The 16,451-nt window shown below is 39.2% G+C and overlaps 1 protein-coding gene across 3 annotated transcripts in view; it reads right to left on the reverse strand.

Moving 5' to 3' along the window:
- Positions 1–16,451, reverse strand: part of LOC117989459 (mitogen-activated protein kinase kinase kinase 11-like) — a 63,151-nt gene that overhangs the window by 17,178 nt on the left and 29,522 nt on the right. For 2 of the 3 annotated variants that reach the window (XM_069503995.1, XM_069503993.1), the window contains exons 2-8: positions 9,463–9,602; positions 8,497–8,689; positions 6,953–7,128; positions 6,242–6,262; positions 5,196–5,385; positions 4,660–4,830; positions 4,023–4,187 (exon numbers count right to left, since the gene is read on the reverse strand). In XM_069503995.1, coding sequence (XP_069360096.1) covers positions 4,023–4,187; positions 4,660–4,830; positions 5,196–5,385; positions 6,242–6,262; positions 6,953–7,128; positions 8,497–8,689; positions 9,463–9,602 — 1,056 coding nt within the window. The remainder of the gene's footprint in view (positions 1–4,022; positions 4,188–4,659; positions 4,831–5,195; positions 5,386–6,241; positions 6,263–6,952; positions 7,129–8,496; positions 8,690–9,462; positions 9,603–16,451) is intronic. The other variant, XM_069503994.1, reaches the window with a different exon arrangement.

A 16,451-nucleotide genomic window follows, 5' to 3' on the forward strand; every position in this document is an offset into this window, starting at 1 on the left:
ATTATTATGAACCGATAGACGTCCACTGCTAGACCACTGCCCTACCATGGTACCAGTCCTACACGTGTGAGACCGGCTTAGATCGCTAGTAAAAATAAAACAACTCTTTTCCACTAATCAAAATCTAAATTTTCAAAAAACGGTCCTATTTTTAACCGACTTCAAAAAAAGGAGGAGGTTCTCAATTCGTCGGAATCTTTTTTTTTTTTTTTTTCTAAACATTCAAAAAAACCTAATTGTCCCTAAGCAATTCAGTCGTTTCAGAGGATAAATTCCCCGCCACCGCCAACAGCCCAGCCAAGCTATTCGACCTTATACTTTTCAGGAAGTTCCTCTTGACTTCCCCGCTCCCTTTCCGACATGGGGGAGTGTCGAAGACCGTGTCGTAGTGGTGGGGCAAATCCGCGGTGGAGGTGAAAGTGGGGCAAAGAAGGAATCGGTTCTTGCGCGGTTCGTTGTCGTGAAGGAGGTCGTCGTGGCTGCCGGACCTCTTTTTCGCCATGTCGGCCTTCTTCGTGGTTCGTACTTGCGATTTGGACTTTCGCGGTTTTCGCTTCGTTTCCTCGATCGCGCCTATTGCTATGTGCCCTGTGCCCGCGGTTTATAGTTATAGTAATCAGTTTAGTTCGTATTTTACTGATCCTTTTGGGAGAAGCCTAAATTGGATGTATTCCTACTTTTGAATTTGATAAAATATTATTACTTAATTATAAACTAGGATAAAAATAATGATGTACGCTGAAAAAAATCTTAAAATCCAACAAACATTTACAAAGTTACAGGTATTTTAATTTTGAAGTGGGAGCGTCTTCTATTCCTTTCTCGCAAAACGAAAATTTGTTTGAAACCGCACGAAGCTACTATGGCATTAGTAAGGTGTGACGTCAAAATGCTATATCGCTATCTCTGTCTAATCAGAAATATTTAAATGCTTATAACTTTTTTGTTATTTGATCGATTTAATTAGTTTTTTCAGTTTACGTCATTATTTTTATCCTAGTTTATAATAAAGTAACAAAAAAATTGGAGTCAAATACCCAATTACAGATTAGGGAAAAGATAGACAAGGTTATCGGAAAAAACATGTTCACAAAACCGCAAAGGTTTACAAATTCAGGTAAAATATGTCGTGGAAAGTAATGCATACGAAATACGACGAATTTTTTCATTACAATTTAATTGAATAGCAACACAGAGTAAACGTTGGTCTGTGGTACAAGCCTTAGAGAACGTCACAGACAGTGTAAGTTGTGCATGGTCTGTGGTACAAGTCTAGGAAGAGTCTGTGGCTAACGTCGTATTGCAGTCAGTCGTTCGATCGATATTCGTTTTCGAGAACGCATAGGCGCCGGGTGTAAGAAAACAACATGGCGGACATTAACAACAACCATGTGTAATTAAATCCAAATGAATCTCCGAAAAATATTAGTGGGATTCTTGAAAATACTTGGAAGTTTAGTTTCAATCTATGGCATTATTTACTTGGTACTTTATAACTTAAAACACTTCGATAAAAAATGGCGGCCTCAAACAAGTTGTTCTGTTTCGCATTTATTGCAAACTGTTTATTGTCTATCTTTTCCCTTTACTGCCTTGCTAAAAAACGTTGTATAGCAGGTGAATAGTTACACGCCGATTTCTCTCTTTCTGCCATCAATAATTTGACATTTGAAAGAAGAAGACAAAGCACTAGTAAAACAAAGTAACCATACCACCGCTATATACAACGTTTATTAGTTAGTGTGTAAACAAACATACAGGTTGACGGATTTTTAAACATAAACTGGTATCAAAATGGTTCATACCAAAGATTATATCTAAAGGATTTATATATTTGGGATTGAATTTTAAAACAAATTTTAAATTATTTTCACAATTTGAAAACGAGTTAAGGCACCCGTGGCATGTTTCACAACTTTATAAATGGCTTTACAAACATGTGATGGATGCCTACAAATCAATCAACTTGTTCATTTACACATACATCAAAAAGTTAAGTTAAAATATACAGTTAGTATATTTAAATAAAATCAAGTCCATTTACACACATATCAAAAAGTTTTAAGTTAAAATATACAGTTAGTGTATTCAAATAAAATCAACAGATAAAGTCTATAGTCTAAAGGTTATCAAAATAGTGGTACTGATTCTGAGCACTACTAAATTTTAGAGTATTCGCATCCTCTTCTTACTAATGTAATATGTAATTGTCAAACCTCGTGACTTTAGCCGCCAGTCGCGAGCCTATTATTTAAATTTGTAGAGCACACTAAAATTTAGAGTCTTCAAATGTAAAATTCATTTTCTGTCCCTTTTTAGCAATATCAAACAGAAAAAGATGCAGACACTCTAAATTTGGTTTAGAGAAAGACAACAGAATTGGCGCCAGTAAATCATTTAGATACATTTGGATGTTCTGTATAGATATTCTGAAAATTATTGGGTAAAAAGATTAAAATATAACTTGTATAATAGTTACTAAGTAATATATAATGTTGAGTGTATTTTTGTAGAATGTTTGAGTGCGGAGAGTGGTATGGTCTCATGTATGAGTGAGGTGTATGGTGTGTATGGTGCTGAGATTTGGTGTGGTATGTGGTGAAATATAGACTGTGGTGTAGTGCAATATAGAGTGTGGTGTAGTGCAATATAGAGTGTGGTGTAGTGCAATATAGAGTGTGGTGTAGTGCAATATAGAGTGTGGTGTAGTGCAATATAGAGTGTGGTGTAGTGCAATATAGAGTGTGGTGTAGTGCAATATAGAGTGTGGTGTAGTGCAATATAGAGTGTGGTGTAGTGCAATATAGAGTGTGGTGTAGTGCAATATAGAGTGTGGTGTAGTGCAATATAGACTGTGGTGTAGTGCAATATAGAGTGTGGTGTAGTGCAATATAGAGTGTGGTGTAGTGCAATATAGAGTGTGGTGTAGTGCAATATAGAGTGTGGTGTAGTGCAATATAGAGTGTGGTGTAGTGCAATATAGAGTGTGGTGTAGTGCAATATAGAGTGTGGTGTAGTGCAATATAGAGTGTGGTGTAGTGCAATATAGAGTGTGGTGTAGTGCAATATAGAGTGTGGTGTAGTGCAATATAGAGTGTGGTGTAGTGCAATATAGACTGTGGTGTAGTGCAATATAGAGTGTGGTGTAGTGCAATATAGAGTGTGGTGTAGTGCAATATAGAGTGTGGTGTAGTGCAATATAGAGTGTGGTGTAGTGCAATATAGAGTGTGGTGTAGTGCAATATAGAGTGTGGTGTAGTGCAATATAGACTGTGGTGTAGTGCAATATAGAGTGTGGTGTAGTGCAATATAGAGTGTGGTGTAGTGCAATATAGAGTGTGGTGTAGTGCAATATAGACTGTGGTGTAGTGCAATATAGACTGTGGTGTAGTGCAATATAGAGTGTGGTGTAGTACAATATAGAGTGTGGTGTAGTGCAATATAGAGTGTGGTGTAGTGCAATATAGAGTGTGGTGTAGTGCAATATAGAGTGTGGTGTGGTTTGACTCGCTCCAGCAATGCACGGGGCTGCAATGGCTTGTATAGTACGGTATAATAACATTGTAAATTGAAAAATTAAAAAGAGCAACCGCCGAGTTTCTTGCTGGTTCTTCTCGGTAGGAACGGCATTCCGAACCAGTGGTAAATTAAAACTACCTTACTATTCATAAGCACTTTTAAAAAGTTTACATGAATAAAAAAACATTCTATTCTATTCTATTCTAATATAGTGTGGTGCGTAATGTGGTATGCAGTATGACGTGGTGACGTGTACATTGTGGTGAAGCATGCAGTGTGGTGAGAAGTGGGATTAGGTGTCGAGTCGCGTCAGGTGTTGAGTGCAAAGTGTGGAGAGGCATGCAGTGATTGGAACTTGGTGTATCGTGCGAAGTGTGTCAATTGTGGTATATGGTGAAGTGTTGCGTGTGGTTAAAAGTTTGATTAGATGTTGAGAGTGGTGAAGTACGCAGTGAGGTTCGAGTGTGGTGATGTATGGCATGTTGTGTAGTGTGGTGGGGTACCTGTGACGGGCGGCGAGGCGCGCGGCGCGTGCGGCGGCAGGTGCGGCGCGGAGGTGGAGGGGCGGTGCGCGCGCGGCCTCAGCGCGGGCAGCGGCAGGTGCGCGCGCGCGCGTTGGTGCCCCGTCGACGGACCCCACGTCTTGCCCTTCACGCCGTCCGCTGGCACTGGAACAAACAAAACACATTATCGAAATGAAACTTCTTTAATTTAATTTAATTTAATTTAAAACAACTTTATTGTTACTAAAATTACAGAGAGTAAGAATACAGGATACACTTAAAAAACAAAGGGCGACCTTATCACTAAAGTGATCTCTTCCAGGCAACCCATACTTAAGAACTTATAGAACTGTAAGACGGGGAGTCGCAATTTAGTTATAAATATATATATATATATATATAAATATATATATATATATATATATATATATATATATATATATATATATATATATATATATATATATATATATATATTTATAACTACATTCTTTATAATTCTTTAAATGCTGCCTGTTTCTGTAGTACATCATGGTTTTTTAGGCTGGACTCGTCGCCAGAGGGCCGGACTGTGGCTGCCAGCCGGACCCTGCTCGAGTTCCGGAACCCGAGCGGGGATGAGATCGTGTGTACTCACGAGCAATAGCCCTCATGATGGCGGGCGAGCCCGGAGGCGTGTCTGTAGCGACTGCCACCAACTGCTTCACGCTAGACTCGTCGTCTGAGGGCCGCACTGTGAGGGTGTGCCGGAAGTCGAGAGGAGATGAGATCGTGTCCTTCTTGAGCAACTTTATCTTGCTGAATTTGCCTGCAAATTGAATAATGGTTTTACGTAAATAAGAGAATAGAAATGGTATCTGATGTTCGTTGGTACTGGGACAGCACGTCGTCGATTAACCGAAAGTTTAGTTGGCCTATATACCCAATTACGCCTTTACATATATCTTCCATCCAACGCAATCTTGCATCTCCAGCTCCCGCTTCTTCTGGCTAAGTTCTGTTTCAGCAGTGTTTGTTGTAACCCCTCGGAACATGTTAGAAGTTCAACCACACTCAGTAACTCACCCCTGCTCTTCTTCCTCTTCATCCCGATTCCAGCTTCTTTCGGACTAGAGGTTCCAGGAATGTTTGCTGTAACTCCTCAGAACATGCTAGAAGTTCAGGCCAACTCACCCTTGCGTTTGTTGGGCTGCGGCGGCTGGCTATGAGACATGTTGCTCGCAAAGATCAGGATATGCAACTCGCGCGCGGCGAGGTCGATCTCCCTCATCTCCAGTTCCCGCTCCTTCTGGGCTAAGTTTTGTTCTACTAGCCTTTGCTGCAACTGCGCCCGGGTGAGCTCCTCTTCACGACACCTTAGCTCCTGAAACGATCGTTTTAGGAATGGTGTGTTTTGTAACCTTTTCGAACGGTGTACACAGTAAAATGCGTAAAATGTCTTCTCACGGGTCATTTTAAATTTATGTGTCAAATTTCATGTCAAAAGTACGATTTTAGTCCTTATTTTAAAGGTGAACCATATTTTTGACCCATAGAGTTAAAATGGCGCGTGAGAAGTTATCTTGTACGGACTATATCTTAAGCGTTATCACATGGCCGAAAGAAGACTAAAGGAACTAGAGTGAAGATTGTTAGAGACGTCATGTTGTAGTAAACATGATTATATTTTCGATTTTTTTTTATTTAAATTTCATTTTGTATTAATCTACAACTCCCATAAAAGTATTTGGGCATACTTTATCTACATCAGTTTTAGTATACGCAAAACCTGAAAGTAGTTTGTTCAGAATCGATTGCAATCATTTTTAGTACAGGTTAAATTTTGACCAAAAAATACTTAAATACAGCTGATTTATGCCGCGCAAGCGGGAGCGCGCACGATCGACGCTAGCCGTCCCGTTCGTTCACAGCCTTGCTTGGGGTGACCATGTTTTTCGAGGACAACGACTCAACAAAACAAGCTTATAACTTCGTTCATTAATTTTTTTTGAAATTTTGTATATAGGTACATTCTTTATGTAAAAATATTTGACGTGTTTCGGTTTTTGCGTCAACTAAAACTAACGTTGTATTGAAGGTATCAAACGTCTATAACAAGCTTAGTTTGAAAATTCAAAAAGTAACTATTAAAATAAACACTAAACAACAACAAAGCGAATAACCACGTTTAGCGTAAAGTAAACATAAGAGAACGCAAGGTGACAACATGTTACACTAACCTCCTCTATTGTTTTGCATTCCTATGTAGCGTTATGGAGGAACATACAGGCCCATATTAATAACAATGTTTTTATGTTAATCAAAACATTTAGAATGGTGATATAATTAAACTAGTCTATGTCCGCTCCGATCCGAGTCCGAGAAAATACGTTCCTTTTTGTTTTGTATGGGAGCTTATGACATATGTCGTAGATAATCGCTGGTATTCTCACGGATGACGGATAGAACTTGGATGACGGAGGTGCACTGCGTAATCGCCGTTAGGGGTTGAATTTTCAAAAATCCTTTCTTAGCGTCTATCGGATGTCTACGTCATAATGGCTATCTGCATGTCAAGTTTCAGCCCGATCCGTCCAGCAGTTTGAGCTGTGCGTTGATAGATCAGTCAGTCAGACACCTTTTTCTTTTAGTATTAAGATTGAGTTTCTCGTGAAGTGATATGGTTTGTCATAGAATATTTTCATTAAATGAAATTTCACTAATAATAAAGGTTAGTAATTACTTGTCAGTAAAGCTTTTTCTAATATAATGGAATAAGATGCAATGTAAAAAACCTAGCATTAAATGTTTTCTAAATGTTTTTTTTTTTTTAATAAAAAGGATTATCTAAGTACTTTAATGAAAAGATCAGTTTAACTGAGAGAGTACTAGAAGTTTGAGTTGAGAATTAATAATTCCCCTTAAGATCAATATTATGGCTCCGCTCCTACCTGTTCCTTTCTCCTGAGATCCCGTAGAACCTCCTCGATCTCCAGCCTCCATCCATCCTGCATGGTGTGGAAGGATTCGTGTGGCGCCCGCGTGAACTCTGACTGCTGGATCCTTTCCAGCTGTTCCAGGATTTCCGGGAACATCGGCCGTTCTCGAGGATTGGAGCGCCAGCACGCTGAAGTATAGAAAATTTTCGAAAATTAAAGGCATGCACATAATTTGAAACGGAAATGGAATTTACAAAATTTACTCGCCATTTGAACTCTGTGTCAAAAGTAACACCTCTAAAATAATGACTAAAATCGTACTTTTAACATGACAGTTGACACAAAGTTAAAAGGGTTAGTGGGATCTCGTTTTGAACGCATTATACACAATACAGTGTGCGTCGCACTCTTTATATTGTTAGCAATAGCGAGCAAACGAGCAGGCGGGTTTGATGATTGTAAGCTTATTTCGTGGCTTAACGACATATTTTAATGTATAAAACGGGTACATACCACCATTAATTTTTTCAACAAATTTTTTTTTTTTAATATCGACAAATAAACAAATAATATTTTTTTTAATATCGACAAATAAAAACAAAAAAATTATTCGTGGTATGTACCCGTTTTATAGATGAAAAAATGGGTCATCTGATGTAAAATGATATCGCCGCCCATGAACACCTTGAGCATTAACACACCTGTAATGTGTTGCTGGTTTTGAACTATAAAGAAAATAAGCAGTGTATCCGAACGTGCATAGTCCACCCCTCTCGCTTTCAACGCTTCATATTTACAAGAAATTGGAAGGAGGATGCTCGGACGCGTCCTAATCGAGAGCGGATCGGAGACGGGAGAGTATGGCATCGCGCTCGCACGCAAACACGCACCCGCTACCAGCTGGGCCTCAAACTTTGTTACGCAAGTTACAAATACGCGCAATTTATAACTTAAGACCACGCGATTCCCTTCGAGAGAAATTTAAGGAAATAGATATCCTTACTGTAGCCTCTCAATATATTTATAATAACATAATTTTTGTAAGACAAAATATTCTTAGTTACAAGAAAATTGGTGATCTACACAATAGGCTAACTAGAAACAGAAACAAACTTGCAGCTCCTGCCTTCCGCCTCAGGAAAGTCCAAAAGTCATTTGTGGGTATTGGTATTACCTTTTATAATAAAATCCCGCAAACTATTTTGGACTTACCTTTGCACAAGTTTAAAAAATCTATTAAAAATATGCTCCTGAAAAAAGCATATTACACAATTGAAGATTATCTAAATGATAAAAGAGCGTGGATTTGACCTGCAGCTCGTTCCAGCAACGCACAAGACTGCAAATACTATACATGGCATAATTTTGTACCTATATCAAATATATGAAAAGAGCAACCGCCGAGTTTCTTGCTGGTTCTTCTCGGCAGGAAAGGCATTCCGAACCAGTGGTAGATGCATCCGACTATTCGTAAGCACTTGTAACAGTTTATACAAATAAACAAGATTTTCATTTTCATTTTCATTTTCATTTTGTTCTTAAAGAGTATAGCTCACCTTCCATCAGCACTCTCCAAGATTCCGGACACGTGCTGGGTATGGGGAGTGTTAGTTTGTTGACAGCCACCCCGTACGCCACTGCCATGGCATTGATGCCTTTATACGGCGTTTCTCCAGTCAATAGCTCCCATAGAAGCACTCCGTAGGACCAAACGTCGGATGCGTGAGAGAACGTTGAGTTTTTTATCACCTGGAATCAGAAAGGGTTCGAAGGTAGTTGGAATTTGGGCAGATGAAAGCTGCTAGCCAGTATCTTGTGTTTGAATTTCAGAAGGAACTCACTGTTGCAGCAAAAATTCAGCCAATCACGAGAAAATAAGACTGGCAATATGATAATAACAGAATACAGTAACAAACCTGGTTAAATACCAGTCATTTTATGTTAGACTAGCTGACCCGCCCCGGCTTCGCTTGGGTGAAATTTAGAAGATCGGCGTGGGGGTAGAATTTTTTAAAAACCCTGTGATTGGAACCTACATATTTTTTCTTTTGTAACTGAAAACCCAAATACTAATTTTCATTGAAATAACTTGAAAAATGATAGACTTTCATACACATTTTAATCCACTACTTAACCCCCTGGGCAGTAGAATTTTCAAAAATCGTGAAAATCGTATTTTTTATTCTTAACCGAAAGCCTGATTAAATTTTCATCGATGTAATTTTAAAAAGATAGACTTTCATACAAACTTCCATTCCCTATTTACCCCCCTTGGGATGGAATTTCGGAAAATCCTTTATTAGTGGATACCTACTCTGTACAAAGAACACACCCTCCAAATTTCATGTCTCCTAGGACCAGCGGTTTAGGCTGTGCGTTGATTCAGTCAGTCAGTCAGTCAGGACTTTGAATTTTATATATATATATATATATATATATATATATATATATATATATATATATATATATATATATATATATATTATATATAGATAAATATGTAAAGCGTTTTTCTTTCTTACCTCAGGTGGCATCCAGGCATAAGTCCCCGCCGCCGACATCCTCGTGGTCTTGTACACCTCGCGCGCTAAGCCGAAGTCTGTGATCTTCAGGGTTTTGTCTTCGAGCGTGTCGTCTGTTAAGATGGCCTCGCTGAGCAGAACTGGAAAGAATGAGATAGGAAAATTATAACCTATGTCCAAAACAGGTGGAGATAGGTACTCAATTCGAATAGACTTCTTATAGCTGCAAATGTTCATGGGCGGCGGTAATCACTTCACATCAGGTGGGCCCGCCTGCTCGTTAGCTCGCTATGTTAAGGTAATTTTGCCCCACAAATTTTTTGGTTTATTAAAAGGATCCGCTGGATGGACGGTACGGAAGTCCCTACAAAAGGCAGTCCAATAGTGGACATATAGCGGTTGACGATGTTATTAAAAAGAGAAATTGACTGCCTGACATATCGGCGTACATTCAGAGTGAACTGTGTGTGGTACAGGTCAAAACGCTAGATCTAGAATTTAGAAACCCGAGATTTTGTATGTAGTTTTTCTCGATAATGTAGACCCCAATAACAATAGGTTTTCCAGAATACTTAGGTGAGTTAGTTTATGAAATCTAATTCGAAGACAGTTGCAAGGTAAATGAGGAAGGCAGAGGATCGTGTGTTATGGCGCGCTCTTGGGAAGGCCTATGTCCAGCAGTGGACGCAAACAGGCTCATGGATTGATACAAGGTAAATACTGGAACTTCTCATTTTCAAGTAATTCCAGGAATAGGTTGACCTTTAGCAATCAACCAGTTTCTTCAGCTAAAAGTTTCATTGGAAATCGATTTGTGACATTTGGGTCAATCGCTAGAAGTTAGGGCCGAGCTAAACATAGAAATGCTATAAAAAGTCTTTACTAACCCAATATTTGCAAGGTCTGCACTTTATCTACTCGTGCATTTTATGTATAAAGATGTTGGAGCCGTTCCTGCCAAGAAAATTGTATGTTTCTTGACTCAATATTTAAGCAATATTACTTACTTGTATTGCCTAAATATAGAGTCAAGAAACATACAATTTTCTACAAGTTCTTGAGCAACAAAGTTTTTAATGTAAGTTTTCAGACCTAAGGAATGATAGCTTTAATATGTTTCTTACCCAGGATTTAATTTAATTTGATATTGAATCTCAGATTTTTAAAATTATTTGCTTTAAATATGTTATCTTAATAAGCCTACAATTTTAAACGGCAGTAACTATTTTTTTTTTTTTTTTTTTTTTTTTTTAATAGATATAGCGAGCAAGCGAGCAGGCGGGTCACCTGATGTTAAGTGATTACCGCCGCCCATGAACATTTGCAGCACCAGAGGAGTCGCCGATGCGTTGCCGGCCTTTTAGGAATTTGTTGGTCCGCCCCTTGAATAACCCCATGTTATAATCTAGTGGGAACACCGCCGATGGGAGTTGGTTCCACAGTTTGCACGTGCGTGGAAAGAAGGATCTGGCGCAGCGGACGGTCGAAGTGCACCAGACACCCAGATGGTGAGGGTGAAATTCCTTACGGTGGCGCGCGGTGCGGTTGTAGAAAAAAGAGGGTGGAATGAGGTCAAAAAGCTCTTCAGAGCACTCCCCATTATACAGGCGATAGAACACGCATAGAGAGCCAACGTCTCTGCGGTGCTCCAGGCTTTCCAACGAGGCGGTTAGTTTGGGATCGTCCACAAGTCGAACAGCCCGCCTTTGGATCCGATCAAATGGAAGGAGTTGGTACTGGTAACTATTATTCCATAATGAGCATACTTTTCAATATTATTTGATTACTATCCTCTATTTACGGTATATCTAAAGCCTATCAAGATGTTCTTCAAAAAACACTTAGGTCCTTAAAAAACAGTTACAATTCCAAATACAAATAAGATACAATGTGGACTCGTGGGCGATTATAAAACCATAAAAGGCCAAAGAAAGAGTGACCTTCGGGCGGACAGTTAAGCACGCACGTCGCGGCGTATTTCCCGTATACCTAGGGTAACCATCCATCCGAATTTCCAAGGATATGGCCTAGTTTGTAAGGCGTCCAGTGAGCATCCGGGCCTTTGGCATACTGCCTGGGTTTCATCCTCACCATCCTATGTCTATCTGGATTCTGAAATAATCTATCTTTCAAATGGTGAAAAAAAAATTGAAATAGGTGCTGCAGATTACATTGCACAGACACACATACTCGTGGCTCTCAAATGTTAGATTTGTAAGGTAAAATTAAAACTAAAACTACGCAGGTTCTAAATGCGCCCAGGTCTGAGAGGAGCCCATAACAAACTCAGCCGGGTATGCGTTTTACTATCACCACTTCAAAAAATCACTTAAACTTATTAGAACTATCAAAGCTGTTAAGCAACTCATTCCCAAGGTTTCTTATCATTTTTTCTTAAAATTGAAATGATAAGAAACAACTACAAACCTGGAAGCTAACATACTGCAAATAGCTATATATATATATATATATATATATACAGGCTCAAACGTCACACAAATTTTTGTAAAATAACAGTTTTTAATTTAAGTCTTTGTTTAAACTTTTGTTAAAATAATATCACAAATACCTATATTATCAAAATTATGAACAAGTGCGGCGCCTTTATTTCAATTTGCTTCTATGTGGCCCTTGCCGGCCAAAGGGTTATTGTATCTTTAATATTTACCATTTTATTGTACCTAAAATAGTATTTGCAATACCCTGACAGGGTCTCATGTATTTAGCTTTTAGCTTTAAGCACCCACCATCAATTAATGTAAATGTACATGAAAGCAAATAAATAAATCTGAATCTGAATCTGAAGGTTGCCGAGCGCTGATTCAAATGATCGACTTTATATTGTAACAGGATTTATCCTAGTTTATAGATTTTACAGATGGCGACCCTGTATGTGACGTGACGTGAGCGGCAAACATAACATAACAAACCGCTTTACGAGCTCCGCATAGGATCGTAAACTGTGGCTCGGCTGTTGTCTCATTGAAAATTAACATCTTGCCGCTTTTTAATGTTTCAGAGACTATCGATTGAGCACCCCGAGCTTCTTACATATCCGGATCCATACCACAGTTTACGACAGTTTGGGAACATCTAACAAAACGTCGAGGCTTCGACGTTACTAGCAGGCGTCAAATGTTAGCGCATTTGACGCAGGTAGCCCTATTTACCTTTGATTTCACGTCTCCATAGCCTAATATTTGACATAATATCGTCGATTCAGGATCAAACCGAGAGTTCCCTCACTCTAGTTCACTCTGTGCAACTACTGAACATGTCGGATCAAACCAAGAGTTCCCTCACGCTAGTTCACTCTGTCCAACTACTGAACATGTCTTGATATTTGGCACAGAGAGCACAGATCTTGAAGACGAATATAATAGGCTACTCCTATCCTATCTCGCATAGTCAGCGATGTCTTGTCATCGAATATGAAAACACGAAAAGTAATGTTAGATAGCACTGTAAGATTGTTTTAGATAAGCTAATAGAACATACTATACATCCTAATTAGGATCAAAAATCAGAAGTGGGATACGCCCAACATTTTAAAGGTTTGTATGTAAATATTTCTTAATTTCGAACCGTCACTCAAAGTTGTTCTTATTATAATAAATCTCTCGAGTACAAGTCAGCATAAAGCACCGCAGTATCTCGCGCGTGAGATCGATTCATACGTCCATCACGGAGTTGCACAAAGCGGCGGCGCCTGCCGGCTGTCCCACTGACAGCTGTGAGCTGATACTTTACATGGGACTTATGATGTACATTGCTTTAAGGTGTGCGTCCACCATAGCGTGATCGCAAAGCGTTACGATCCCTTTGAAAGGTTGTAGGGGAGGTCAATTGACCTTTAAACTCCTTTAAACCTTTGAAATAAAATCTCACTCAACAACTCTAATTAATGTTATCAGTTATGTTTTATTTTTTAGACATAAAGTATCCCACTACATAGAGTAGACAACAACTGGCTCAATAAGTCTACCAAGTAGTTAGTTCTTGTCTCACCTAAATGACAAGATCTTGTCTGAGAGGCATTTAGGGTATTCTCATTAAAAAGCTTTACTACGAGAAAAACGGTATATATAAGCTTGCGTTTGAAGTCAATCAAATATGTTTTCGTTATGTTTCAGTCCAAAAAGGCGTTTACAAGCTGTTTGCAACTGTCAGCTGTCAGTTTGCGATAATATCCGGTTTAGAATGTTAGCCATAACGAGAAACTGGATACTTCGTGTTGCCACTTAACCAAGTAGTAAATATGTACACTTAGTTCCATAGCCATGGTGTTTACTGTTGATCATTATTCATTAAAGGTTTATAAGGCATCTGTCCTCTTTGAAATACCGCACTATTACCATACCTTCTTGAACAAGAAACATACCTACCTGTAACTGACGCAACTCTAGTGGACGCGGCGTCAATCGAAATGTGTAGAGATCATTGAATTAAATGTATAGCTACGGCTATTCAGATCAAAAAAAGTTTAAAATCAAACATAAGACCGTGCATGAAGCGCTAAAAAACAAAAAACTTCAATCACCCCCGACATGTGGTACAATTTAAATTTGATAAACTCGCTAACTCAGTATCGAACACTAAATGATAGCCACCAACAAGCTCATTTGAGATTGGTTGGTTCTACATTGCTGCTTCATTGGTTGATAGTAAAATATTTTTTCGTAAAAAAACTTCCATGGATTAAAAATTAATTTTAAATGAGCTCAGTGGCTGTCATTCAGTTTTATACACTGAGTTAGCGAATTAGTCAGACATCATATAATCGAAAACCTTTCTGCTTGATCATCAGATCCTGGATACCTCTGTAAACCAAATTCTCTACTACCAATAAGCCCAAATACCATACGTATCTGCTGCTAGTTATTGATTGCGAAGTTGCAGTTTCAGATAAAGATTATCATATAACAAGAACTCTAGACCCAAAACCATAAACATCATGATTTAATTCACATCATCATCATCAACCGATAGACGTCCACAGCTGGACATAGGTCTCCTGTAGGGACTTCCACACGCCACGGTCTTCGCCGCCTGAATCCAGCGGCTTCCTGCGACTCGTCTGATGTCGTCCGTCCACCTAGTGTGGGGTCTTCCAACACTGCGTTTTCCGGTGCGAGGTCGCCATTCCAGTACCTTGGGACCCCAACATCTATCGGTTTTACGAAGTATGTGCCCTGCCCATTGCCACTTCAGCTTCGCAACCCGTTGAGCTATGTTGGTTACTCTAGTTCTCCTACAGATCTCCTCATTTCTAATTTGATTACGTAGAGAAACTCTAAGCATAGCTCTTTCCATCGCCCGCTGAGTGACTCTGAGCTTTCTTATTATTAATTCACATTCGAATAAAAATACCACATTCAAGTCTGTACGCTCGTTTGAGCGCTACGAGGCAGGGGTCATAATATAACAACTGACCTTCATGCATCGGGGTTAAAATATACTATAGGACCAGCTTATTCCTGCGACTTCGTCCGCCTGGACTTGGACTTTTAAAGCCCTGTTTTACCCCTATATGGATTGAATTTTTAAAAATCTTTTCTTAGTGGATGTCTTTGTGCATGCCAAATAGCCCAATCCCTCCACAGTTGAGCTGTGCGTTGATAGATCAGTCAGTCAGTCAGCTTTTCCTTTTATATATGGCTATATAGATTTCGGTCGGTATAACAGTCAGGCAGGTCGAAAAACGACCGTTTCAAGATTTTATCTCGTACAATGTGATCCAATTTTAGTGGGTGGATATATGACGTACCGTTTTCTGTCACGTCCAGTGGGCACAGAACTTTACACAGTACCTCAGCTTCAAGTCTTTAAGATGTCACAGATTTCACAAGTCGTAACTATTGTTATGAGTATGGCTGCAAGCCAGAGTGTGTTTATTAATGGTATGAAGATGCAAATAAAAACAGTTAGTGTTGGGACGTTTTAAAATGCGACTCTTTGTTCGGCCTCAGGTTTTTCGGCATTTAAGCTTTAAAAATAATGATTGCACTCGTATATTTTTAACTAGCTTATTCCCGGTATAGTCTATCGGTATTCTACAGGATGTATTTCGGAGAGTGTGCCCAAGAACTTTTTAACTTGGTTCCTCCTTCACTGTTCTACTATCGTACCGGAAGACATCTTCAACGTCTGCACGCGTAGGTAGTCGAAATTCCACGGACATATACATACATAGTGATTTGCCTTCTCGTTTCTTATCTACCTCTAGGATATGGTACGCCCTTACGGCATCAGTTTTCCTTATATCCTTCCTTTAAGTCAAAGAGTATGCGCTCTTGCCTGGGAGCGCGCTTACCTACAAGATGTCTTCTTAGGCTGCATCATCACTTGCTAGCAGATCTGATTGCAGCCAAGCGGTAGCCTATTTTACAAAAAATGAAATTCTATGAGTCTGGGTTGGTGGTAACTATGGTAAACTGAGTACTATCTATACTACTATCCCTTGGTCACTTTTTTTAGCCGCAAAAAAATCGCGATACAGCAGCGATGCTTCGCTAGCATGTGTACTTTTACGAGAGAGAAATCGACCTCTAGGTCTTCCTAGGCATGTACCTACGGTCCCCTGGTTTGCTTTCCAATAACTTTTTGAGGGTTCTTGCGTCCATACGTTGCATATGCCGTGCCCATTGCATCCCAGTCTAATAGTTTTGACAATATTCCAATGGTCATGAATGTCAACATTTAGAAGAGAAATCGAATATCTTTTCCTTTAACAGATTTTGTACAAAAATCGTGTTTTTTGCAATTTAAACTTAGTGTTCACACGTCTGTCGTCTACCCATATTTAGCGCACGGGTTTAATAGCCATAAATTATTCATCCCTTGAGGATTTAATTCGGATATTTTAATCGTCTTGAAGCCTCCTTTTTTGGGTGGTCACTTATAATCGACGCTGCCTTTCCAGTGCACTGAGTTGCAATCAATTATTTTTAACGATTTATATAAATTCTCCGCGGGCCTTATAAGTTTAG

The sequence above is a fragment of the Maniola hyperantus genome, chromosome 16, assembly GCF_902806685.2.
Source record: "Maniola hyperantus chromosome 16, iAphHyp1.2, whole genome shotgun sequence".
NCBI classification, from domain to species: domain Eukaryota; kingdom Metazoa; phylum Arthropoda; class Insecta; order Lepidoptera; family Nymphalidae; genus Maniola; species Maniola hyperantus.